Source organism: Podarcis raffonei, chromosome 8, assembly GCF_027172205.1.
Source record: "Podarcis raffonei isolate rPodRaf1 chromosome 8, rPodRaf1.pri, whole genome shotgun sequence".
Taxonomy (NCBI): domain Eukaryota; kingdom Metazoa; phylum Chordata; class Lepidosauria; order Squamata; family Lacertidae; genus Podarcis; species Podarcis raffonei.
In genome coordinates this window covers 25,604,156-25,628,852 of record NC_070609.1, presented here as the reverse complement: position 1 = coordinate 25,628,852, position 24,697 = coordinate 25,604,156, and the positions used below count along the sequence as shown (strand labels likewise).

The 24,697-nt window shown below is 47.5% G+C and overlaps 1 protein-coding gene across 1 annotated transcript in view; it reads right to left on the bottom strand.

Annotated features, from left to right (window-relative positions):
- LOC128418678 (digestive cysteine proteinase 1-like) overlaps nucleotides 1-24,445 on the bottom strand; it is a 33,996-nt gene extending 9,551 nt beyond the window's left edge. Inside the window, exons 1-5 of the mRNA XM_053398639.1 lie at nucleotides 24,327-24,445; nucleotides 15,347-15,406; nucleotides 7,985-8,077; nucleotides 5,255-5,427; nucleotides 2,131-2,374 (exon numbers count right to left, since the gene is read on the bottom strand). Of these exons, the coding sequence (XP_053254614.1) occupies nucleotides 2,131-2,374; nucleotides 5,255-5,427; nucleotides 7,985-8,077; nucleotides 15,347-15,406; nucleotides 24,327-24,378 (622 nt within the window). The 5' untranslated portion in view covers nucleotides 24,379-24,445. The remainder of the gene's footprint in view (nucleotides 1-2,130; nucleotides 2,375-5,254; nucleotides 5,428-7,984; nucleotides 8,078-15,346; nucleotides 15,407-24,326) is intronic.
- Between the last annotated feature and the right edge of the window lie 252 nt (nucleotides 24,446-24,697).

Sequence of the window (24,697 nt, the reverse complement as noted above, 5' to 3'; positions counted from 1 at the left end):
CTGAGCTAGATAGACCCAATGGTCTGACTCATAGAATCATAGAATTGGAAGGGATCCTGAGGGTCATCTAGTCCAACCTCCTGCAATGCAGGGATTTCAACTAAAGCATCCATGAAAGGCCATCCAGCCTCTGCTGAAAAACTTCCATTGAAGGGGAGTCCACAACCTCACAAGGGAGACTGTTCCACTGCTGAACAGCTCTTACTGTTCCTGGTGTTTAGTCAGAACCTCCCTTCTTGTAACTTGAAGCCACTGGCTTCCTACCCTCCAGATCAGGAGAAAACAAGCTTACTCCATCTTCCATGTGATAGCCCTTGAGATATTTGAAGATGGCCATCGTAATCTCCTCTTTTCCAGGCTAAACATATCCCACTCCCTCAGCCATTCCTCATAAGGCTTGGTTTCCAGACCCTTGATCATCTTGGTCGCCCTCCTCTGCACACGTTCCAGCTTGTCAATATCCTTCTTAAATTGTGGCGCCCAAACAGTTCAATCAGTTATTGTCCCACCTATTCTCCTAACAGACAAGCAGGTAGAAGGTCTGACTATGGGGAGGCTGATTTAGCTGACCCATGGAAACAGAGGTCCAGTTGAGGAACGTCAAGCCTGGGGACTGATTGCAGCTCCCGTGGCCTTTCTGATTGTTCCTCGGGACTCTGCCCAGGCCATGCCCCCAGGCCAAACCCTTCACTGGCCCTGCTCTGCACATTCCTGGCTGCAACACGGCCTTGAATTGTTATACCTCCTGCTTTCCTTGATTGGGAGTGGTGTGTGTCTGGCCACATCTACCACTTGTTATGCAGCCCCAGGAAGGCGGCCCACACGGAAACGGGGCCCTCAGGTTGACAAAGGTATCCCACTCCTGCCTTAAAACCAAGGGTAGCCAATGTGGTGACTTCTAATCTTCGCTGGACTCCCAGTCCCCTCAGCCCCCCCCAGCATGGCTAGTGATCAGTGCGAGTTCCAGAACACACCACATTGGCTCCCTTTGCACCAACCATAGTTTAAGATGAACTATGGTTTCCTGTGAATGAGCAGTGAGCTGCTGCACAGTTAAAATTCCCACGGCGCTCCTCCCGCACAGCAACCCGATTGAGCCACAATCTGGCTTGTGTTATACAAACCCAGGTGCATGGTTTGTTTTCCCCCAAATAAACCACATGTGGTAAGCCATGAACACACCTTGGCTCCCACTCGTGGTTTGTCTGGAGAGAAACGAACCAGCCCAAATTCGAATGACGCAATGGGCCAGATTCTGGCTTGTCTCATGAGCAGGAGCAGTGGCAGGATGGGGGTTTAAAACTATGCTTTTAATGTGTTCTGCAAAACCAGCTCAGAATATTCCAACTGGACCAGGAAGGTTCAGCAAAGAAATAAGCTCAACACGAAGGTGAAGAAATCACAATAGTTTACGCTTTTCAGGAAAGAATAGGGTGGGTGCCTGCTAGGGAGGATTTGGGACAGAAAATCTTGTCTTAAGGACTAGATACACACACACACACACCACAACTTTCTGCCAGATCTTGTGCTACAGAGCTATTTCATACTTTGTTGCCCTTGTGTTTGTTGTGGCTTGGCTGGCATTCCACAAAGTGCTCCAACCAGTTAGATCACATCCACACTGTACAATTAAAGAACACATTTAGAACATGTTTAAAGCACATGACTTCCTCCAAAGAATCCCGGGAGCTATAGTTTGCTATGAGTGCTTGGAACAGCAGCTCTGTGAGGGGTGCACTTTGTGGAATGCCAACCAAGCCACAGAAAACACAAGAGAGAAGCTGCAAAGCAGAAATGAACAGGGAACCTGCAGCCCTCCACGTGCCATTTGACTACAACTCCCACCTTCCCTGACAATTGGGCCATGCTGGCTGAGGCTGATGGGAGATGGAGTCCAAGAACAGGCCAAGAGCCCCGGGATTCCTCACCCCTGCAGTGCAGAGGCTAACATGTCAAACTCAGGCAAAAGATCCATTGCGAAGATGCGGACCAGCTCGAGGCCACACATGGACTGGCCCGCCTTACAAAGTTGTTGAGCAAGATCAACCCAGATAAGTTGTTTTGCCGCTGTGAGCGAGATCACCCTGAGCTACTTGGAGGAAGGGTGAGGAAGGATAATCTCGTACTCACCGTTCGGCTTCAGGTCGAAGACAGAAGCTGGGAAGCTGTTGGAGAAGTCGGTGTAATCTATTTCATACTTGTCGTAGTGGGACCCCAGCAAAGTGTTGAAACCCTTCATCTCGTAGTGCACAGGCGACACACCGCAGCTGCTGTTGGTGACCCACATGGTGTAGATATTCTTCTTCTTGCCCCCGTAAGAGATGTTCTGCCACACGGTGCAGTATTTGCCTTTGTAGTATTCTTCCCTTATGGGCTGGGGGGGGGGCAATGGGAAGGGCAGGCATGAAAAGGGCTGTAATCCTACCAATTCATAAACTTAAGTTAGCCCTACCCATCAATTCCAATGGGTCTACTCTGAGTGGGACACGCACGGCAAACAACCCATTGACTTTAATGGGGATTATTCTTTTTAGTATGTCCACTCGGAGCAGAACATAGCTGAATGCAACCCGAGGTCATCATTCTGGTCTATCTAGCTCTCTTATGTCTCCTCCAAAGGTGGCCAATATGGTGCCCTCCATATATTGTTGGACTACAATTCTCATCAGGCCCACCAGCTCTGGCCTGGGATGATGGGAGGTATGGTCCCAAAAGCTAGTTTGGTTCCCCCTGCTCTAGTCTCCCATAGCTTCCAAATAAATAGCCTACCAATTAAGCTGGACAGGTTGCCAGCGTCCACTGAGTTCACTTGCAAGCTGCATCTATTGAATGATGCTTGCTTGCTTGCTTGCTTGAAGCATTTTTACCCCACTTTTCAGCCAAAAAAGGCCCCCAGAGTGGCTTGGGGCCAGATGGGTGCAGTAGCCAGGCAACAGCAGGAGGGCATCACATGGACTCCTCTTGGTGTAGAGCAGGCATAGGCAAACTCAGCCCTCCAGATGTTTTGGGACTACAACTCCCATCATCCCTGACTACTGGTCCTGTTGGCTAGGGATGATGGGAGTTGTAGTCCCAAAACATCTGGAGGGCCGAGTTCGCCTATGCCTGGCCTGGAGCTCCCCATCTCCCTCCCTGTTTGTTAAGTCTTCCAACTAAAGCAAAGTCACACATGCACACACACACACACACACACACACACACACGGACACACGGACACACACACTGACTGCACTATTCAGGGCAGCAGCTTGGCAAAAGTCAAGTTACAGCTTGTCATCAAACACATCTTCCCTGCAACGTGTGCCACTTTTAACAGCCACCGTGAAACAACTTTTCACAATTATCAAGGAACTGCATCTGGGCGAAGCCTATTTTGCATTCGTTCTGGAAGCTTGGCACATGCCAGAGCAGCTTATGGGAAGTGGCTGAATCACTGAGCCAAGCTGGCTGAGGACCTTCCACCCTCTTTCGAGACGAGCAGCTCTCTTGAACCCTGTCAGAAAGGGAAGGGGCTGAAATGTCAAGTGACATCTGCAGCTGGCGGGTCCCCCTGCAAGCACAGCAGCCTCTGGAGCAGCTGTAGACAGGTAGGCTACAAGAGGCTGGTGAACTGGGGAGGAGCTATAGCTCAGTGGCAGAGCACCTGCCTTGCATGCAGAAGGCCCCGGGTTCAATCCCTGGCATCTCCGCTTAATGAGGAATCAAGTGGCACATTTTCGCATGGGCCAAACGACAAGGGGTCTGATGCTGATATAAGATTCTTTCCTGTGTACATCAGGGAAGTTCCATAGTTCAGAGGCAGAGCACATAGCAGAAACTACTAGGTTTGAATCCCAGGCAGGCCTGGGAAGGTCCCCTTCCTAGAACCCTGGGGAGCCGTGGCCAGTTGGTGTAGGCAATACTGATCCGGATTGGCCCTGGGTCTAAAAAGGCAGCTTCCTATGCACCTAATTCCTACGCCGTGGGAGACTGGGCTTGGAAGAGACTTTGAGGAAAGGACCATAGCTCTGTGGCAGAGCTCTATCACAGCCTCTCCTAGTCTAGCACCCTCCTTAACACTTTGGACTACAAATCCCAGAGCCGATGCCCTTGCCCCAGCTGCAAGTCTCAGCTGCTTGCAACCAGCCCTATGATCTCCACGTATGTTGCACCTTCCAATGTGTGCTGGAAAGAAGAGCGCTTCCTGCTGCAAGGCCCATGTCCACCTGGCCTAGGGGGCCAGGCTCACACTCACCCTGAAAACAGCTAAAAGACTCCTAAAAAGCTCAACAACTTTCACCAAAAAGAATATGGCAACCCTAGTTTTACAATGTTCTAATTTTACTTCCTCTGTTTTGTTTTTGTCTGGTTAAATGTTTAGTTGAGGCTGGTGGTTGTTTTAATTTGGGTATAACTATAAACTGTTATTATTAGTTTCTATTGATTTATTGGTTTGTTTGTTGACTGTATAGGCTATGTTTGATGTCTTGTTGTGTTTTTATATATGCTGTAAGCCGCACAGAGTGGCTGCGGAAACCCAGCCAGATGGGTGGGATATAAATAAAATTATTATTATTAATGTTATTACCAATGAGCAGCCTGAAAGGTATGTCACGTTTATTCACAGGCAACTAAGGCTAAGCGCCGAGAAGGCTAAAGGTGACAGAATCAGTCCATAGCAGGTGTTCCAGATCCAAGTGGGGAAGGGTCTTAGCTCAGACTGCTTTGCCTGCCGAAGGACCCAGGTTCAATCCTCAGCATCTCTGAGGTTGAAATCCTGGAGATCCACTGCCAATCAGTGCAGACAAAGGTAAAGGTAAAAGGTAAAGGACCCCTGGATGGTTGAGTCCAGTCAAAGACGACTATGGGGTGTTCATCTCGCTTTCAGGCCAAGGGAGCCGGTATTTGTCCAAAGACAGCTTTCCAGGTCACGTGGCCAGCATGACAAAACCGCTTCTGGTGCAACGGGACACTGTGATGAGTGCCAGAGCGCACGGAAACGCCGTTTACCTTCCTGCCGCAGCGGTACCTATTTATCTACTTGCACTGGTGTGCTTTCGAACTGCTAGTTGGCAGGAGCTGGGACTGAGCAACGGGAGCTCATACCATTGCACGGATTCGAGCCACCGACCTTCCGATTGGCAAGCCCAAGAGGCTCAGTGCTTTAGTGCAGACAATACCAAGCAGGGTTGACCACAAGGGGAGGATATATTATAAGGCCACCCGCTCTTCAGTTCAACCCTAAACATTTGACTGCTGAGTTCTGTTTGCTCACCTTGAAGCCTTTAAAGCTGGGAAAGACGCCTTGCGGTTTCACAGGTCCATCTTTGGTGCCGTTCAGCTGGAAGCACTTCTCGGCATTCACAACGTCCTCCGTGGTTTGTGGGGTGAGCTTAAACATGGTGCCGTAGGGCTTTGTGCTCCCAAGCTGCAAGGTCACCACTTGGCCTGCAGCAGAAGCAAGGGGAGAAACGGCAACAGCCATAAAGGAGAGGAAATACAAGTAGGCAGTAAGAGCTCATCCTTGTGCAGGCAGATGGCCCCTGTAGACATGCGCTAACAAACAGAAATTTAGCAAGCAACCCCACCCCGCTCACCAAAGTACACAAGCCAGAAAGTTGAGTGGGGCAGGGGAGGGGTTGGAAGGCACTAAAGGGGTGGGGGTGTCTGACAGTGCCAGGGTCTCACATGCGTTTTAACCCTGTCTTTCTACTGTGGTTTGAAATCTCTCTTTTATTGTTGCTCCACACACACACACACATTTTAAAGCAGACTGCCCTGAAAGAATCCTGGGAACTGAAGTTTACCATTCACAAAGCTATGATTCCCAGCACCCTTAGCTAACTACAGCTCCCAGGATTTTTGGGCGCGGGGGAGAAATGCTTTAAATGTATGGTGTATACACAGCCTGCGTTGCTTTTTATTGTTGCAAATCTCCTTGAAGGTTCTTGAAAGAGCCAATAAGGAGATCAGGAATGTTTTAGGAATGAGTCAAAATATTTGGAAGAGCAGGCATGTGACTTGGGCCAATCTGAATGAGGAAGATCACGGGAATATCCTGTGCTCACAATTCAGTACGAGTTGTACAGGCTACAGCTGCCCACTGACTGCATGCTATTTTTTTTTTTTTAGCTTAGATTTCAATCAAATCAAATGTAAATAAATTCAGAAATGTAAATTAAAGCAAACGTGAATGCATTTGCAGAATGCCAAGAAGCAAATAAGAGGTCTGAGGTCCTGAAGGAAGCAGGAGAGCTTGCACTTTAAATAAACATGGCCAAGTCACTCAAATGAACGACTCTCTTTAATAATAGTAAATAAATTTAATTCAACAGCAAGCAAGCAAGCAAAGATTATCTTCGGCTGCAGACACACCTTTTAAATCTGCCCCCCCCATTAACAACTAAATGTTGAGGTGAGCATTCCAACTATTTAATTAATTTAAGGCTTGCAGCCTCAGCATAATCAAAGGCCACTAGAGGAGTGGGAAGATCATTTCCAGTTTAACAACACTGGAGGCTGCTGCTTAAATTCAAAAGGTATCCCTTAAAACAGGGACGGAGACTGTGAGCCTCCCCACCCTGCTCTAAGATTGGGGACTTAGAAGGGAAGTGGGGAGGGACTTCAAAAGGAACGGAGAGGAGACTTGCAAAAACCCTTTTGAGAATCTCCCCCCTCCACTATAAATCCTGGATCTCATTTAGATCTTGCTCCGATCTTTAATCTCTGTGCATTAGCTGCCAGCGATTCTTCAGCCGTGATTCTTGCATCACGGGGGGCTGGGCTAGGTGGCCTTTGGTATCACTTCCGACACTAAAATCCTGTGATCAAATCCTGCTGCCTATGCTGTGTGGCCCTGTTTGTTGTTGGGAGCAGGACTGTGCAGCCAGTGCAGGATTGAACCCTGTTCTCTCACTCGTCAGCATACAACACCAGCGACAATGGTGAAGGGCAGGTGGGTTGTGGTTTGGGGAAAACGTCTTTGGGGCAAGACTGGCCTACAGGCTGGAATTTCCCATCCCTGGTGTAGAAATCACTGAGCTAAATGGACCAATGGTCTGACTTGGTGTAAGGGAGTTTCCTATGCTTATTGCAACTGTTGTTAAAGAGCTAGAAGGGGGGCCTCCATCGAAGCATCAGCTCCAGGTTTTGCAGGGTCCTTGGACACTTATGGCCTCCCGCCTTCCTTGAGTCTACTTCTTCCTCCCTGCCACAATATCAGGCTGCTGCTGCCCTTCCTCCTTATGACTGCTACCAGTTGCTTGCTAGCCAGGCAGAGGGCCAATGAGCCAGCAGGCAGCAGCAGCTGAGGAGGTTGCATTGGTGAGGAGGATGAGCAGGTCCAGTGCACTCCTTGCTGAGTGGGGGCCCCTTGGCTGACACCCAACCATGCTGTCCCTACTCCATCGTCTCATCTACAGTGGTGCCTCGCAAGACAAAATTAATTCGTTCCGCAAGTTTTGTCGTCTTGCGGTTTTTTTCGTCTTGCGAAGGTCGGTGTCGGGAAAGTTTTGGAAAAGCTTCAAAAATCACCAAAGTCTTCAAAAACCTCAAAAAAGGCTACCACACCGCGTGCTATGAGTTGCTCCTCGAAGTCAAGTCGCAACTGTATTAACGGTGTTAAGAAAAAGGAAACAAACTTGCAAGACGTTTCCGTCTTGCGAAGCAAGCCCATAGGGAAAACCGTCTTGCGAAGCAGCTCAAAAAACGGAAAACCCTTTCGTCTTGCGAGTTTTTTGTCTTGCGAGGCATTCATCTTGCGAGGTACCACTGTAGTTTGGTCTGGGATATCTGCCGGCAACTTTCTCCTCCACTGCAGAAACCCACTTCTGCCTTGTATTATTGCATTTACACCCTACCTTTCCTGAAAGGTGCTCAAGGTGACATCTGCAGCTCCTCTTCTCCATTTCCATCGTATTATTTGGGAGCATGAAGCCTCCCATACCAGCCCCAAGAGCATTTGGCATCCCCTTCCCACCCCACTGAGGGAAAGTGTGCTGCTTACCGTCGTAGTACTCGATGCGACTCTTGTTCCCAGTAAGGTTGTACCAGGCTTCGAAGGGCTCTTCGATTTCGGCATAAGGGAGGTTGATGATTCCTACAGGACACAATGAGAGTTTCCAGGTGAGGAATTCAGAGGAAGGACTTTTTGGCTGCCTGCATATTAAGTAACCTCACATGATTACGCTCACATCCACAGGGTATGCTTCAGTGTCTCCGTAGTTGTTGCTGTGACCAAGATGGATTTTTAGTGGGGAACCAGATCAGTGTTCTGTGTGCCTTGGGATTTCCCCCCTGTATTTGTGGAAGCTCCCCTGATTTTCAAGGGCTCTAAAACACACAGGTAACCTTTGAAAACTTCCTAGTTTGCCTCATAATATTGTATTTGCAACTGTTATTCGCTCATTGGGTTGTACGCAATGCTAAAGATATGCAAAGTAGACCCATTGAAATTAATGAACATGAATAAGTTAGGCCTGTTGACTACATTAGGTCTACTTCAGGGAACTGCTCAGAGTGAAACTTAAAGCTGGATACAACCATTAATGTATGTGTGTGAAGTGGCTAATTTCCCACAGGAAAATGGGGCACAGGGGGGGGAATTCCACTGTGGAAAACTGTCTGACTCTTATCTAGTTTTGCCCATGTTGTTAAATGGAGGACACACCTGAATGGAAGACTGAAGTTGTTAAGGGGGAGGGGGGATACTGTAAAGTGCCAAACATCACCATGAATGTACTGGTTCCAATTCTCTCTCATTGTGAAAGCAGAGTGACTCTCATTTCATTGGAAAGTTTGCTCAGAGTGCCTGAAATCTTAATGCTTGTGGAATGAATTTAATTTGTCCTTCTTGTGGGCTGAAATAGACAAGGCCTGCCTAGCTGAATCACTCTGACAACCTTAGGGATGGCAAAAATCCTTAACGCGGCCCCCAGCCCTCTCCATGTGGCCCTCGTAACTCTTCCCAGGCCTCACCTCTCACTGCCCCCCACTTTACACCCTTAAGTGCTTTTTCTTTGCTGGCTGAAATAATTATGGCACTGACACAGTGGGGAATGCTGCCCCCCCCCAACAAAAATCCTGGCTACACCCCTACTCAGAGGCTACTGATTTGTTACCAGGTCAAATGCAAGGCGTTTGTGTTATTAGTATAGAAAGCCCTCAAGAACTTAGGACCATTTTACTTGGCTGCCTTAACCTACTTAAATGATTCAGTCTGCAGAACTGAAACTTTTACAAGTGCAATATACAGTAATGTTTATTTCACACTTGAAAGAAAGCGATCCCTCAGTGTGGCAGCACCTACAGCAGGCATAGGCAAACTTGGCCCTCCAGATGTTTTGAGACTACAATTCCCATCATCCCTGACCACTGGTCCTGTAAGCTAGGGATAATGGGAGTTGTAGTCCCAGAACATCTGGAGGGCCGAGTTTGCCTATGCCTGACCTACAGCTTGGAATTCCCTGCCCATTTATTTTAGGCAGGAGACTTTGATCTTGTGTTTTCAGCCCCTGCAAAAAACTTTGTTGGGCAAGCTAACCAAGACCTGAAATGTTCATGTGTAGTTTTATTATGTCTATTTGTTTTAGCACTGTTTATTTTATTTATATTTTAACTGCATGTTGATTTTTTAAATATTTGGTATTTTTCAATAAATAATTTACAGATATTTTATATTATTATTTTATATTAGAGGTTTTTGTCAACTCAGCACTATATAAATTTTGCTAAATTAAATATGGAAATAAAATGAACAGGTGAAGAAGGAATTATGCTCTGGAAAGGAGCAGAGGATGGGTGTGTGTGTGTGTGTGAGAGAGAGAGAGAGAGAGAGTAACCCAGCAGTGCTCGCTGGAGCTGATGGGAACTGTAGTCCAAAACATCCAGAGGGCACCAGGTTGAGCAAACATTTGCCCAGGGGCTTTGTCAGGGATGAGATTTTGAAAGGCATTTCGAAAGGTTTAAACTCTATTGTTCTTCCGAGCTGCAAATTCAAATGGAAGTTGAGAAATCAATGCAAAGTTTTGCTTAACAGCAGTTTCTGCAAGTCACGGCAACAAACAACTTGTTTGCCAAGTTGAAATTCACAAGAAGGTAAAGATTTGTCTTTGTGGATTCGAGCCAGAGTGTGCATAGCTTTAAATCACACCTGCATCTCTTCCCCACGTTTCCCAGTGACCTTTTATTCAAGCCAGTTCGTTGGGCTCAGTATTTCCTTGCACTTGTTCACCTACAATGTGGAGCCAAGGTGGGGAGGCCCAAGTGCAGCACCAGCCACCTGCATGCCAGCTTTAACTAGAAGTTGATGGGAGACATTTTCAGGGACGCAAATGCATTTAAAAGACAATGAATATTTTGGCTCCGGACTAAGGTCCAGTATTGTTTCCAGCAGCAGACAACCAGATAGATGCTGCCAAACTCGCAAGCGGGGCTTGAAGACAACAACCTTCCACACCTTTGTGTCTGTCATGCAGGAAATGTTGCTGAGATATACAAAGACTTTTTTTTTACAGTGTGATGATGTTCTTGGGAAATATTATTTTGCAGTTCCTCTTTTTGCACAGCACAACATTCGTCGTGATGAAACAGCTCCTTCTCCAGCAGCATGGATGGGATTGATCTGCCTGGAGACAGGCTTAAGAAAGGACACAGTGAGAAGCTTGTGGTTCTCCTATTGGTTGACTACAACTCCCATGATCCCTGGACCACTGTCTGTGCTGGCTGGGGCTGATGGGGGTCAGAGTCCAACAACATCTGGAGGGCCACAGGTTTTCCCATCCCTCCATCATACTCACACCCTGGATAAATTAATATTGACTTTCCACAACCCCAGATGCTGAGGCTGATGGGAGATGGAGTCCCAAACATCTGGAGGGCATCAGGTTGGGAAAGTATGGATTAATCTGATGCAGTTGCCACACTTTACTTCAGTTCCCCTATTACTAGACCCAGGTTAAAATATCCACTTAACCCACTGAAAAACTTCATACTGTCATCATTCTTTGGCTAGCACAGGGTTTCCCAAACTTGGGTCTCCAGCTGTTTTTGGACTACAATTCCCATCATCCCTGACCACTAGTCCTGCTAGCTGGAGTTTGGGAAACCCTGAGCTAACATGAACAAGACCAAACGGCGTTAGATCTGTGCTCTTCAGCCTTGGGTCCCCTGATGTGGTTTGACTACAACTCCCTTCATCCAGCTTAGCCAATGGTCAAGGATGATGGGAATCATAGTCCAACCACACGTGGGTAGGGACCCAAAACTAAAGAACACGACATTAGATATTTCCGAAATGATTGCAGGAGGGGGCGGGAATGGCAGCTTGCCTACTATTCCTATCAAAAGAATTAGGCAAAATAAGGACACACCTTGGCACAACCCAGTCATTGTAGTTCTGCCTGAAGCTGTCAAGAAGAATTATAGCTGAGTTTCCACACTTCCACGGGAGGGTCACAGAGTTGTTCTTTTTGTGTGTGTACATCCTGCTATGCCCCATCTATGCCAGCCTTTGCCAACCAGGTGCCCTCTGGGTGTTACGGACTACAATTTCCACCATGGACTGTGGGGAGCTGCATTCCAAAACATTACTGGGTGTGGTAAGGGTGGGGAAGGTACAATTCACCTAAGCCATTTTTTTTTCATGAAAAGCACAATTGTACAATGACTTCCACAGCTTGCAAAAGGAAAAAGATCTTGGGAAGGATTTGGGGGCATATCTGTGCATTGGCCAGGAGGTAGAATTACATACAGCTGCCGCCAATTTGGCAATCAGAAAGGCACTTTGGCCTTTTCAGTGTCACTGCTCAAATATTTTAATGGTTGTTAAAAAGCAGCCAACAAAGTGTTTCTAGAACAAATTAAAATATAGATTTAAAAACAAGGCAATAAATGACTCCCACTGGAAACAGGAAACTTAACAACAAAAGTGTGCTGAATGAACTAGTGACACATTCAGCTGTCAAATACATCTCTGCCTAAGGCAGAACAATACCTCTTCCCTGGTTTTCATTGTGGACTTGATGCCATTTATGCGTGCAAGTTTTGCACACAGTGCCATCCTCATCAACATGACGTCCCATACAGTATTTCCTTTCCACTTAATCCACATTTACCATTTTCATGGATTATTATTACTATTATTATTAGGTAAAGACAAAGGGGCCCCTGACCTTTAGGTCCAGTCGTGACTGACTCTGGGGTTGTGGCACTCATCTTGCTTTATTGGCCAAGGGAGCCGGCGTACAGCTTCCGGGTCATGTGGCCAGCATGACTAAGCCGCTTCTGGCGAACCAGAGCAGCACACGGAAACGCCGTTTACCTTCCCACCGGAGCAGTACCTATTTATCTACTTGCACTTTGACGTGCTTTTGAACTGCTAGGTTGGCAGGAGCAGGGACTGAGCAACGGGAGCTCACCCCGTCGTTGGGATTCAAACCGCCGACCTTCTGATCGGCAAGTCCTAGGCTCAGTGGTTTAGACCACAGCGCCACCCGTATCCCTTCTTATTCTTATTCTTATTATTACTACCACTACTATTTATCTGGTTCTCTTTGCTTTGTAGAAAAAGCAGTGATCTATCTATCTGTTATTTTCTAAACTAGCCTTCTCCAACTGGGTGTCCTCCAGATGTTTTGGACTACAACTCCCATCATCCCTGACATCCCTAGTCATGCTGGCTAGGGCTGATGGGAGTAGGACTCTAAAAAGTTCTGAAGGGCACAAGGTTGGGGGAATGCAGTTTCCACATTCAGGCAGCAGTTCTCCAGGGTTTCAGAGAGGGGGCATTCCTAGCCCTTCCTGGAAATGTCGTGGATCTTCTGCATGCAAAGCAGATGGTCTACCACTGAGCTACCTTAAGCAAAAATCGGCTACTAATATGTGAAAAATGTTGTGTCTAGCATGGCTGTCAGCTACAAGCATAAGCATTCTTATGTGTGTCCCTGGAACAGTTAAAGTAAAGGTAAAGGGACCCCTGACCATTAGGTCCAGTCGTGACCGACTCTGGGGTTGGGGAGCTCATCTCGCTTTATTGGCCGAGGGAGCCAGCGTACAGCTTCCAGGTCATGTGGCCAGCATGACTAAGCCGCTTCTGGCGAACCAGAGCAGCGCACGGAAACACCGTTTACCTTCCCACCAGAGCGGTACCTATTTATCTACTTGCACTTTGACGTGCTTTCGAACTGCTAGGTGGTTAGGAGCAGGGACCGAGCAACGGGAGCTCACCCCGTCGCGGGGATTCAAACCACCGACCTTCTGATCAGCAAGTCCTAGGCTCTGTGGTTTAACCCACAGCGCCACCCGTGTCCCTTCCCTGGAACAGTTAGGAAGAGCTATTTCACCAGATTCCCAGGAGAAGTGACTAACACATTCAAGCACAATCCTTTTAATTTTGCTGAATCTAATCACAGTTTTGCATTAGAGCTGCCTGTCAGGTTTCATCACCAGCTAAATTATATTCCTGGAAGGAGAGCTTAATAATGGGAGACCTACTTGCCTCAGAGTATCTCAGGAAGCTTTGCACATACTTGTTCAGGTTATACAGGAAGGGGCTAAATTGAGGCAGGAGGAAAGAGGAAAGATTGGATTCCACAGAAATTCCCCACCCTTATCATTTGGCTCAGGAGAAGATGCAGATTACCCTCTAGGTTTAGCTTCCCACCGAGTCAGCAATGGTGCAAACATGCATTTCCGGGACACTCACTGGGATATGCTAAGTAGAAGCTCTTAATGCAAGTAGGTTAAAATGTGTAGCAACATGAAATAAACATTAATGAGATGGCAGCATTGGGCATAAGGCATTCCGAAAAACCAGAGCATCATGGTTTACCTGGTAGTAGTGACCCCTCTGCTAAAGTTTACCTAATGCTGCAATTTCTAACATTACTGACTCCTCCCAACTGTCTCTGACTGCATAATGAGCAATAAATAACTAGTTTGTTTACTTCAGGAATGGGGAACTTGTGGCCCTCCAGATGTTGTTGGACTACAACTTTCATCATAGCTGGTCATTTGCCACACTGGCTGGGGCAGACAGGAGCTGCAGCCCAACAACAGATTCCTCAACCTTGGTTACTTCATGCTTCCTGAGCAGGACCAGAAGGCTTTGTGCACTGCCGCTCTTGCAAGCAAAGAACGATGGGCAATTCGTGGGTCCTTCGATTTTAACGCAGAAACATGTCCAAAACTAGGGTGTCTATGATTCAGCCCCAATGGGACTTCCTTCCAGATTAAGCGTGTGTATATAGGATTACAGTCCCAGAAAAGAGAAATATAGTATATACCGTATTTTTCGCTCTATAAGATGCACTTTTCCCCTCCTAAAAAGTAAGGGGAAATGTGTGTGCATCTTATGGAGCGAATGCAGGTGGGAGGCTCTGCTCAATGCTCCCTTTAAAGAGCCACATTCCTCCTCGGGGGAAAAGCCCCCATGCTCCGCGCACTCTTTAAAGGGAGCGAGGCTCTTGGGGAAGCCTTCATCCTGCTGCCCGGGAGAGGCTGCGTGCGGCTATCCCATAAGCCAGGACAGCAAGCAGGATCGCTGCGCAGTGATCCTGCTTGCTGTCCTGACTTCTGGCTTAGCCGTGTGAAGCCTCTTGAGAGCAGGGGGAGCCTTCATCCCGCTGCCCTGAAGAGGCTTCGCGCAGCTATCCCAGAAGCCAGAACAGCAAGAGACTATCCCAGAAACCGTCTTATAGCACGAAAAATACGATAGTTTCTAAGAGAACCATTTGGAAATGAACAGGTTGCTGCCAACCAGGAGACTTCCCGCATCTCGGAACTCTTAGGAAGCCCCACATATTATGTTCCAGTGTCGTCCCTATATTACAAAATGGAGGCTGGCAATGATAAAGGATCCATTAATTCTCAGCTAAACTTAGGATGCTTTGCACAATTCCAGATGCAACTTCTACTGCTTGTGAAGGGACACCTGCACCCACTGCACAATCACAGCCATAAGAGACACAAGTGTGGTTGAAGATGGATTCAGTGTCTCTACCTGAACATTTTGGTGGGAAAGGTCATAGCTCGTGCATACAGAAGGTCCCGGGTTCAATCCCCAACAACTCCAGGAAGGGCTTGGGGAGGCCCCTCTCTGAAGCTCTGGAGAGCTGCTGCCAGCCAGTGCAGTCATTGGTCTGACTTGGTTTCCTATGTTCCTACATAAACTAGTTTTCTGCACAGGAACAATGGCCATCCACTGAAGGGAAAAGTGACATCAGAAAGCAGCTTAGGAGCTTGGCTAGACATATAGCAAAGTTGCCCACACCAGGCATTTTGGTCAAAAGCAGGAAGAACCAGTCCACTGTGTGCGCACACATGTGTTTGTGCCACCTGCCTCTGAAAAGCCATACCGAGTGACGCTTACCTTTGACGTGGTACAGGTCTCCAAAATCAGGGGTTATCCTTGAATGAGCGCACCCATTTCCTGAAATAAGAAAAAAAAATGGTAGCATTGAATGCCTCACAATGGTGATGTAGAAGCGACTGAACAAAGGATGCCCATTGTAGAGAAAATGTCCCTGAACTGAGCTACAAAAACCAGAAGGCCCTTGTTTGAATTTTGTCTCTGTCAGGAACTTACCAAGTGGCTTTTATCCTCTCAGTTATCCTCACTTCCCACAACTGCAATATGGGGATAATATTACCCATGCCAATTTACTGTTTGGGGCTTTTGTGAGGATTACAACTAGAGAATGCATGTGAAACACATTAAACATTTGAATGTGCTATACAAAAGTCTTAATATTTTTAGTTGGCACTGGCCATTTCATGGACTGACAGATATTCACAAGCCAACCAATGACAGCTTTACAGCATGAATTGCTGGGCGAGTTCTCCGAAGGGTAATTTGGCTGCTCTTAAGTAATTCTTTTTAGGACACACACCTCTTCACTCTGCTCTTACTTAGAAGACTCTGAGTTTCTACTCTCCAGCCCTAGACACTGTCACCAGCTCTGCTCCTGCAACTGCTTCAGAGGAGGGACTGATCTTTATCAAGGGCAAGGCAGCCAGCCCCACTACTGACATCAGTTGTAACTTTTGGAGCTAGAGCTTTCTTTCTTCTTCTCCTCCCTCCTCCTCCTTTTTCCTTGTGTGTCATTTAGTTTTAGATTATGAACTGGAGGCCAGGGACCATCTTAGAGTTGATCTTTGTAAGCCTCTCCAAGATAATTTTTGACTAAAGAGTATAAATGCTGTAGAATCAATCAATCAATGTCGACTTTTGGATGAAAGGATTTGCAAGAATACAATTTTTTAGATTGCGATTTGATTAAAATGCAGCAAATAGAAATGGTTGTTCGGATGACAGAAGAGGAAATGGGAGAGTTTCAGGTGCTACATTGGAAAGCACCCCAGAAGCAGGATTAAAAATTGCGCAAGGGCAAAAATAGGGGACCAAACCCAAAATATATATCTGATAAGCTTGTCTTAAAGAGATGCTTTAATAGCAGTGCCAAGGAACACCTATGACTCCTAACCTTATAATGCTTGTCCCTGTCATTAAGCAACTTTCAGTTTGGAATGACTATTAAACAACGCGCAAACCAAAGCCGACACACCCCGAGAATGGGGCCCGCCTCTTCCTTGATGCCAGCATTTCCCACAAAGTGGGCAAGACCCTAATTTGCCGATGCCAGAAAGGTTGTCTGACATGGCAGCAGATGAACCTCCCACTGTGAAGGACAGCAAGCCTCACTACATTCTATTCCCCTTGTATTTTACTATGTAATTCTTACTATTATACTTGAATTTAATAAATAAATCAGTTTTGTCACATCTGTGCAAAGCTGACATGGAACAAGCAGCCCCAGTTGCTACTGGCTCCCGGCTAGGGTTGGAGCATTTGGGCGAGCAGGTTGCAGGAAGCAGCCTCTAATTTGGTAGCAGGAAAGCTTCAGGAGGAGACATGCCTTGCTGCTCTCCAAGTTCATCCATGTCAGCATTTTTCCTGAAGACGCCAAAATCCAACTGCCTTCCATAGCAAGGAAGGGCTATAGCTCATTGGTAGGGCATCTGCCTTGCATGCAAAAGGTCCCAAGTTCAATCCTGGGCATCTCCAAGTAAGACTGGGAGAGGCTCCTGTCTGAAACCTTGGAGAGCGACTGCAGGACAATGCTGAGCTAGATGGACTAATGGTCTGCCTTGGAATAAGGCAGCTTCCTAAGTACTAGGAAAGTAGGTTAATGAAACACCAGAACAGGGTGTGGGGGAGAAGAGGGCAGATCATTTCACCTGGCAAACTGAAATGCTTGAGCTTAAGGAACAATCAGAAGAGCACAATGCTGAATTCCTCCCTGGACAGCACTGTAGTGGCAAATTCAGACAGCCAGAGCCACACACCCTTCTAAGATTATATAATAATTTTAGAAGGTTGTATCATCTCACAATTGTACAACAATAATAATTAGGGACACGTTGCAACAATCACTGCAGCTCCATGTGTTGCCTTTCAGCTAGATCTACTATTTCCTGTGCACATACATAGGCAAATGATACAAAGTTTTTTGCAGATAAAATTGCTCAGATTCGGGAAGAAGTAGACTCCACCGTGGGAGCAGGGCTGGGGCGGGAGAGTGCTAGAGTTCGGTCTAGTCAAGTTGAGTGGGATCAATTCCAATCTGTTACCTCCGAGGATGTGGACAGGCTGCTTGGACGAGTGAAACCAACCACCTGCCTCCTGGATCCTTGCCCATCCTGGCTTATAAAAGCTAGCCGGGAAGGACTGGGCGATGGGCTTCGTGGGGTGGTGAATGCTTCCCTCCGTGAGGGAGCCTTCCCAGACCCGCTGAAAGAGGCGGTTATTAAACCGCTTCTTAAAAAACCATCTTTAGATGCGGCCACGATGGCCAACTATCGCCCAGTCTCAAATCTTCCATTCTTGGGCATGGTGATTGAGCGAGTGGTTGCCGAACAACTCCAGGCATGCCTGGAAGAAGCGGACCATTTGGATCCCTTCCAGTCGGGATTCAGGCCTCATCATGGGACTGAAACTGCCTTGGTCGCACTGGTTGATGATCTCCGGCGGGCTAGAGACAAAGGTGAGAGCTGTTTCCTAGTTCTGCTGGATCTCTCAGCGGCGTTTGATACCATCGACCATAACATCCTTCTGGACCGTCTTGAGGGGCTGGGAGCTGGGGGCACTGTCATACAGTGGTTCCGCTCCTTCCTCCTGGGCCGTGTTCAGAAAGTGGTGGTGGGGGATGAGTGTTCAGACCCCTGGGCTCTCACCTGTGGGGTGCCTCAGGGTTCTGTCCTCTCCCCCATGCTTTTCAACATTTACATGCAGCCGCTGGGAGAGATCATCAGGAGGTTTGGGCTCGGTGTTCATCAGTATGCGGATGATACCCAGCTCTACCTCTCTTTTAAATCAGAACCAGTGAGGGCGGTGAAGGTCCTGTGTGAGTGTCTGGAGGCGGTTGGAAGATGGATGGCAGCTAACAGATTGACAAGACAGAAGTACTGTTTTTGGGGGACAGGAGGCGGGCAGGTGTGGAGGATTCCCTGGTCCTGAATGGGGTAACTGTGCCCCTGAAGGACCAGGTGCGCAGCCTGGGAGTCATTTTGGACTCACAGCTGTCCATGGAAGCACAGGTCAAATCTGTGTCCAGGGCAGCTGTTTACCAGCTCCATCTGGTACGTAGGCTGAGACCCTATCTGCCTGCGGACTGTCTTGCCAGAGTGGTGCATGCTCTAGTTATCTCCCGCTTGGACTACTGCAATGCACTCTACGTGGGGCTACCTTTGAAGGTGACTCGGAAACTACAACTAATCCAGAATGCGGCAGCTAGACTGGTGACTGGGGGCGGCCGCCGAGACCACATAACACCGGTCTTGAAAGACCTACATTGGCTCCCAGTACGTTTCCGAGCACAATTCAAAGTGTTGGTGCTGACCTTTAAAGCCCTAAACGGCCTCGGTCCAGTATACCTGAAGGAGCGTCTCCACCCCCATCATTCTGCCCGGACGCTGAGGTCCAGCGCCGAGGGCCTTCTGGCGGTTCCCTCATTGCGAGAAGCAAAACTTCAGGGAACCAGGCAGAGGGCCTTCTCGGTAGTGGCGCCCGCCCTGTGGAACGCCCTTCCAGCAGATGTCAATGCGATAAACAACTACCTGACATTCAGAAGACATCTTAAGGCAGCCCTGTTCAGGGAAGTTTTTAACGTGTGATATTTTACTGTATTTTTGGTTTTTATGGAAGCCGCCCAGAGTGGCTGGGGAGGCCCAGCCAGATGGGCAGGGTATAAATAATAAATTATTATTATTATTATTATACAGAGTACCGGTACCTTCTTTCTAAGTGACTTAAGCTGTGTTTCCCTTGAAGTTCCTTTGTATGTAACAGAATTTGCACACTGTTTCCTTGAAATGGAAGTGCCTTGTGTTTTCAGTGTTGCCAAATGCTTAGCTTTGGAGCACACAGAACGACCCCGATTCCTCTGGATTCTTCCCACATTCCTTCTGCAGAGTGACCCTAGGAGCCCATCCTCAGGAGCTGACTCACCTCCTTTCATTCTGCTTGATCCCAACTAGCACAAACAGTGAGAAGACTACTTCTCAGTGGCTAAAAAGCTTTCGCTTCCTAGTGTTTCAGCAGCTCTAGGACAATGCTGCAGAAATAGTGACAGGACTTTGACACCCACCCACACGCACACCCCAAACCTGGACCACTGCACCTCTGTCCCTGGGGCACCCAATGAACTTGAATAGTGGGACATTCGGGACACAAGAAATACTTTTTCACACAGATCATTCAGGGTACAGCCATCCTAGGCCTCCAGCACGAGCCACTGAAAATCAACAATGCAAAAACACTCAATGCCAGTACATCCCTGGATAGCTCAGTTGGTTAGAGCGTGGTGCCAATAATGCCAAGCTTGCAGGTTCGATCCTCGTATGGGACAGCTGCATATTCCTGCATTGCAGGGGGTTGGACTAAGTGATTCTCAGGGTCCCTTCCAACTCTACAGTTCTGTGATTCCTATGGAAGTGGAGTGAGCAGGGATGGGGGAACCTTGGACCCGAGGGACAAAGGTCCAAGCCCCTCTATCTGGCTCCCTTGGTTACACCTCTCACAAGCCTCACTTCCCTCCCAAAAGGTTTTTACCTGGCTCAGAGTGCTTCCTGCTTGCATGGATGGAGGACAGAAAGGGGTGTGGGGGTTTCTGCAGAAACTAGCCTATTGCATGAAGGATAAAATTTGCATTAATTGCTCCACCCACTTTTGCCTCTGTCCCACCCACTGCTTGCATACAACCCTCAGAAGGCTTCTCAGAAAGGAGTGCGACCCTCACACTGATTTTTTTTGGTGCCCTTATAGCAGGGGGATCATCTGTTCTATATGTGGCTGAATCCTGAGACCAGAGGACAAGACTGTGGAATGATGCTCTTAACCAATTCATTGTTTATGTCATTTGGTGTGGGTGTCTGTACAGGGAGTGGCTATTTATAATTTCCAGTGCTCAAGATGAGGCCCACCCAGAATTTAAAAGTTCTGAAGAGTTTCACCACCTGATCTCTTTTGCTACCTGATTTTAGCAAAGAAATTCTCCAGAATCGTAGTTTTGCAAGAGGGCAGAGTTAGGGTTAGAAGACAGGAAGAGCTGGGAAGTCCTGCCAGTCTCAAAACTACAGTTCCCAGGAAACCCCAGGGAAACGTCGTTCTCCAGATCTACTTGAAAGCAGGTTTCAGCCTTTTGATACATCTGCCCAGAGCATCTGGGTGGCGAAATTAAAACCATTATTTGTGACTCTGACCACTGAAGTACAACTGACTCATGTTTTTGCCCTCCCACATACTCTCATGTGGTTCTGAGTGAAACTGCAGCTGCTGTTTGAGCTGTGGTTTTCTATACAGGACAGACATGGAAAGTCACTCTGGCTCTGCCAGTTTGTCAAGCTCAAAAGGGAATGAGAAGTCCTTCTACTAGAAAGGCTGCTACACCTGTTATCAAAAGAGCAAGCGAGCAATTTTATGTACTCAAAAATTTCACAAAATAAGCCAGCCATGCATTTCTTTTAATTGATTGGGAAATGTAGCAGGAATTTTCACAGTACAGATTCTCTCTTCCAACAAGTCTGTGAAATTACTTAAGAGGCAGAGCATCTGCCCTGCAAGCAGAAGGTCCCAGGTTCCATCATCAGGTGGGGCTGGGAGAGAACCTTGCCTGAAATCATGGAGAGATGCTGCTAGTTAGTGTAGACCAGGGTTTCCCAAAGATGCGTCTCCAGCTGTTGTTGGACTACAACCCCCAGCATGCTTGACCACTGGTCCTGCTAGCTAGGGATGATGGGAGTTGTAGTCCAACAGCAGCTGGAGACTTAAGTTTGGGAAACACTGGTGTAGACAACACAGAGCTAGATGGACCAGTGCCTTGACTCCAGGCAGCAAGTATCTGTGACAAGTCAAAACACTGTATTTTCCAAACTATTTCAATTGCTAAAGCTCCATTTTGCACTCACTATAACAGGTACCAGTGATGCAATATACCCAGTGAGGGGAAAATACACTAATCATGTTCATGTGTGATGTTACTCAGTGTCATTGTTCTTCAGTGGGTGCGCACTTCCTTCTCGCAGCACAATTAAGCAAATCTCACCGAGAGAAGAGCAATGCAAATCCCAGCAAGTGTTCCAATCGTTTAAAGATGCTATCACTGGAGAAATCAGGGTATTTGCCTTATGTAACTGTTAGCACACATTCACAAAGGATTTTGTCACCTGCGGCATGTGGGGAAATGCTTCACAACCTCAATAACATCTCTGACTTCTGCTATTTGCAGCCAGTCAATACATTGGGTCAACTTTATTTAGACCGACCAGCTGAGACCTCCAGCTTAGGGCATCGTACTGGTTTGCACACTGTAAGCACAAACGTCCTGGGTCAAGCTTTTCCCACATCCTTTAAGTGTTTTGAACACGAGATAGATGAGAACCTACTGTACATCTGCAATAGCTCAGCACTAGTTTCTGACTCCCAGCAGCAACCAAAAATTCTCTCTTCTAAACGGAGGTGCAGAAGTGAATGAAACTTAGGGTCCTGGGGTGGAACATAGTTCTGGTACCAAAAAGAAATTCCTCGGCTGAGCACACAACACAGAGTAGGGCTGAGCCAAAATACCCTTCCCAATTCATGGGGTGAACAACTCTGGAATGTTGCTGGTGACATTGGAAGTTATCTAATCAAGAGGTCATCAGGGTGTGGATAACTGTGACAAGGCTGTCTCCACTGAAGTTATGCAGACCTGGGGTTACAACATAGCCCAGGATTTCCCAACCTGGTGCTTTCTCCAGATGTTCTGGCCTACAACCACCACTAGTCTCGGCAAGCATGGCCAATGGTCTGGCATGACGAGAGCCTTGGCCCCAAAACAACTGGAGGGCACCAAGTTGGGGAAAGCTGGCATACTGCATTGGCTCTCTTGGCTTGCCATACCAGAAACTACCTGAGTCAGCATTAAAGTTGGGGGTTTTTTTTGCTTATACAACCTCTATGTGGCTTCCTCTTCATGACAGCTGCCATAACCCTTTCTGCAGTGTAGGATACAGAAGGGCAACTTTTGCCAACCTGGCGCCCTCCAGATGTTTTGGATTCCAGTTTCCATATGCTGGCAGGGGCTGATGGAAGCTGGAGTTCAAAAGATCCAGAGGCACCAAGGTGTGGCCAGAAGTACATCTAATAGCTGCAGCCAGCCCAAGCCCACTTGCCTCCAGATGCAGATGAAACAGATTGGCATTACGAGCAAGGGAGGTTTGAACCCATAGCCTTTGGGGAATGCTGCCCTAGCAGTTTCTATGCATCCTAACTCAAAGATGCCTCTGGATCTACCTGTATGTGTGGGAGTTAAAACTAAAGGCAACAGCTTAAAATGCCTGCATTCCAAATTACTTGGAGAGCGAAAAGGATCATAGCTCAGTGGTAGAGCATCTGCCTTGCATGCAGAAGATCCTGGGTTCAAACTCTGCCATATCCAGAGTTAAAGAGGAGCTGGGAATGTCCCCTATCTAAAACCCAGTCAGGGTAGACAATACTCAGCTGGAGGTACCTGTTAATTATTCCTATGTTGCAAAAGGTGGTGATACAAAGCAAATCCTATGAATCAAGTAAATTAAGCAACCCAACAGATGACCTCATGTTTCTTTCCCTCACTCACTTCATTCCCTGACTCTTTTTTCTAGTCTCCTCTAGAAGAAGACACCAAAGAGCCTCACACCTGTATTGGTCACAGGCTTTGTACCTAGAAAAGAAGTGCAACAGGCAGATATTCAACCAGGCACAGCTACGCCCTCCACTGCTACATCTGTTGGATTCCTGCCTATTTCACAGCAGCTCAAGGCACCGATCCTGTCCGGGAGAAAAAAGACTGGCACAGCTACATGCCAAAAGCAGCATTCCCTTACATCACCTCCAAACATCCTCTCATACTTTCAAGGAGACCTTGGCTTTGTACACGCCATACATTTAAAACACATGGTTTTTCCTCCAAAGAATCTTGGGAACTGTAGTACTTCCCCTCCCAGAGCTACAATGCCCACGACTCTTTGAGGGAAGACATGTGCTTTAACTGTATGGTGTGTATGGAGCCTCAGTTGCTACGATGTAAAGCAGCATATAAATGACTGAAATAAACATACATTCATACATAAAGCAGTGCTGCATGTGTGCAAATTGTGAATAGCTGCTTGTGCATATGGAGGGTAACATACATGTAGAACTGGCATATACCATGAACTCCACACGAAGACAGAGGAGGAGAACATCGAGTCCTAAACAGCACCCCACTGACACAGAATTTCACAGCTGAAAGTGCCTTGTAGATAACAGTGGAACAGTAGATACCAGAAGGTGAGAGGAAAATAGGATTAAATGATAGCATGCCAACATTTCACCAGCCCCATAAGCCCATGCTTTTAACAGCATCTTGATCTACAAATATTAACACAGGGCCCCACTTTCCTCCACGCAGAAGATAGCACCTCCCTTACCCATACTTACAATCCAAGGGTGACATTCAAGGTTAGCCATACTCAAAGCAGGCCCACTGATACTAATGGCCACGACTAACTTAGGTGCATCCATTTCAATGGGTCTACTCCCGAGTAGAACTTAGCTGCACACAGCCAAAGGAATAGTTGAAAAGGCACAAGAGCAGGCCAGACCATGCTGCCCAGCACGGTCAGTTGGCAATCCTTCCTCATCTATTGTTATGATTTGATGGGGCCTTTTCCCACATTAAGGAAGAGCACACAGCAGCTGCAAACCCAATCTCTTGGGCTTCCTTGTCAGATCGCGTCTGCAGCGCCCAGAAATGCAAAAGCCACAGCTGCTTTAGCCGGAACCTACTCACCTAGAGCAAAGCTCCACGAGCAGAGAATCAGGACCAAGGCAAGCTTCCCCATGTCTGCGGCTCTTCCTTTTCCCAGCCGGCACAAGACAGAACTTCACATTCTGCTTTTAAGAAGAGCGCGGCCAGCCAATGAGAGCGGCCAAGCGCCCCCCGGGGGTGGAACCTCACCTCGCCTCGCCTTTCCGAGCAGCTGATTACCGTATTTCGCAGCGGAGAGGCGGACTTGGCTTGACTCCAGCCGGCGCATGGCACTGAAGGACGCCGACGGTGCGCTCCTAAAGACGCGTCTACTCAAAAGTAGACGCAGGAGAGTGGGTGTAGAGCTGCAAGCGCTTTTCTTGATTGAGCGCTTTAGTGCATTCGTACCCCTT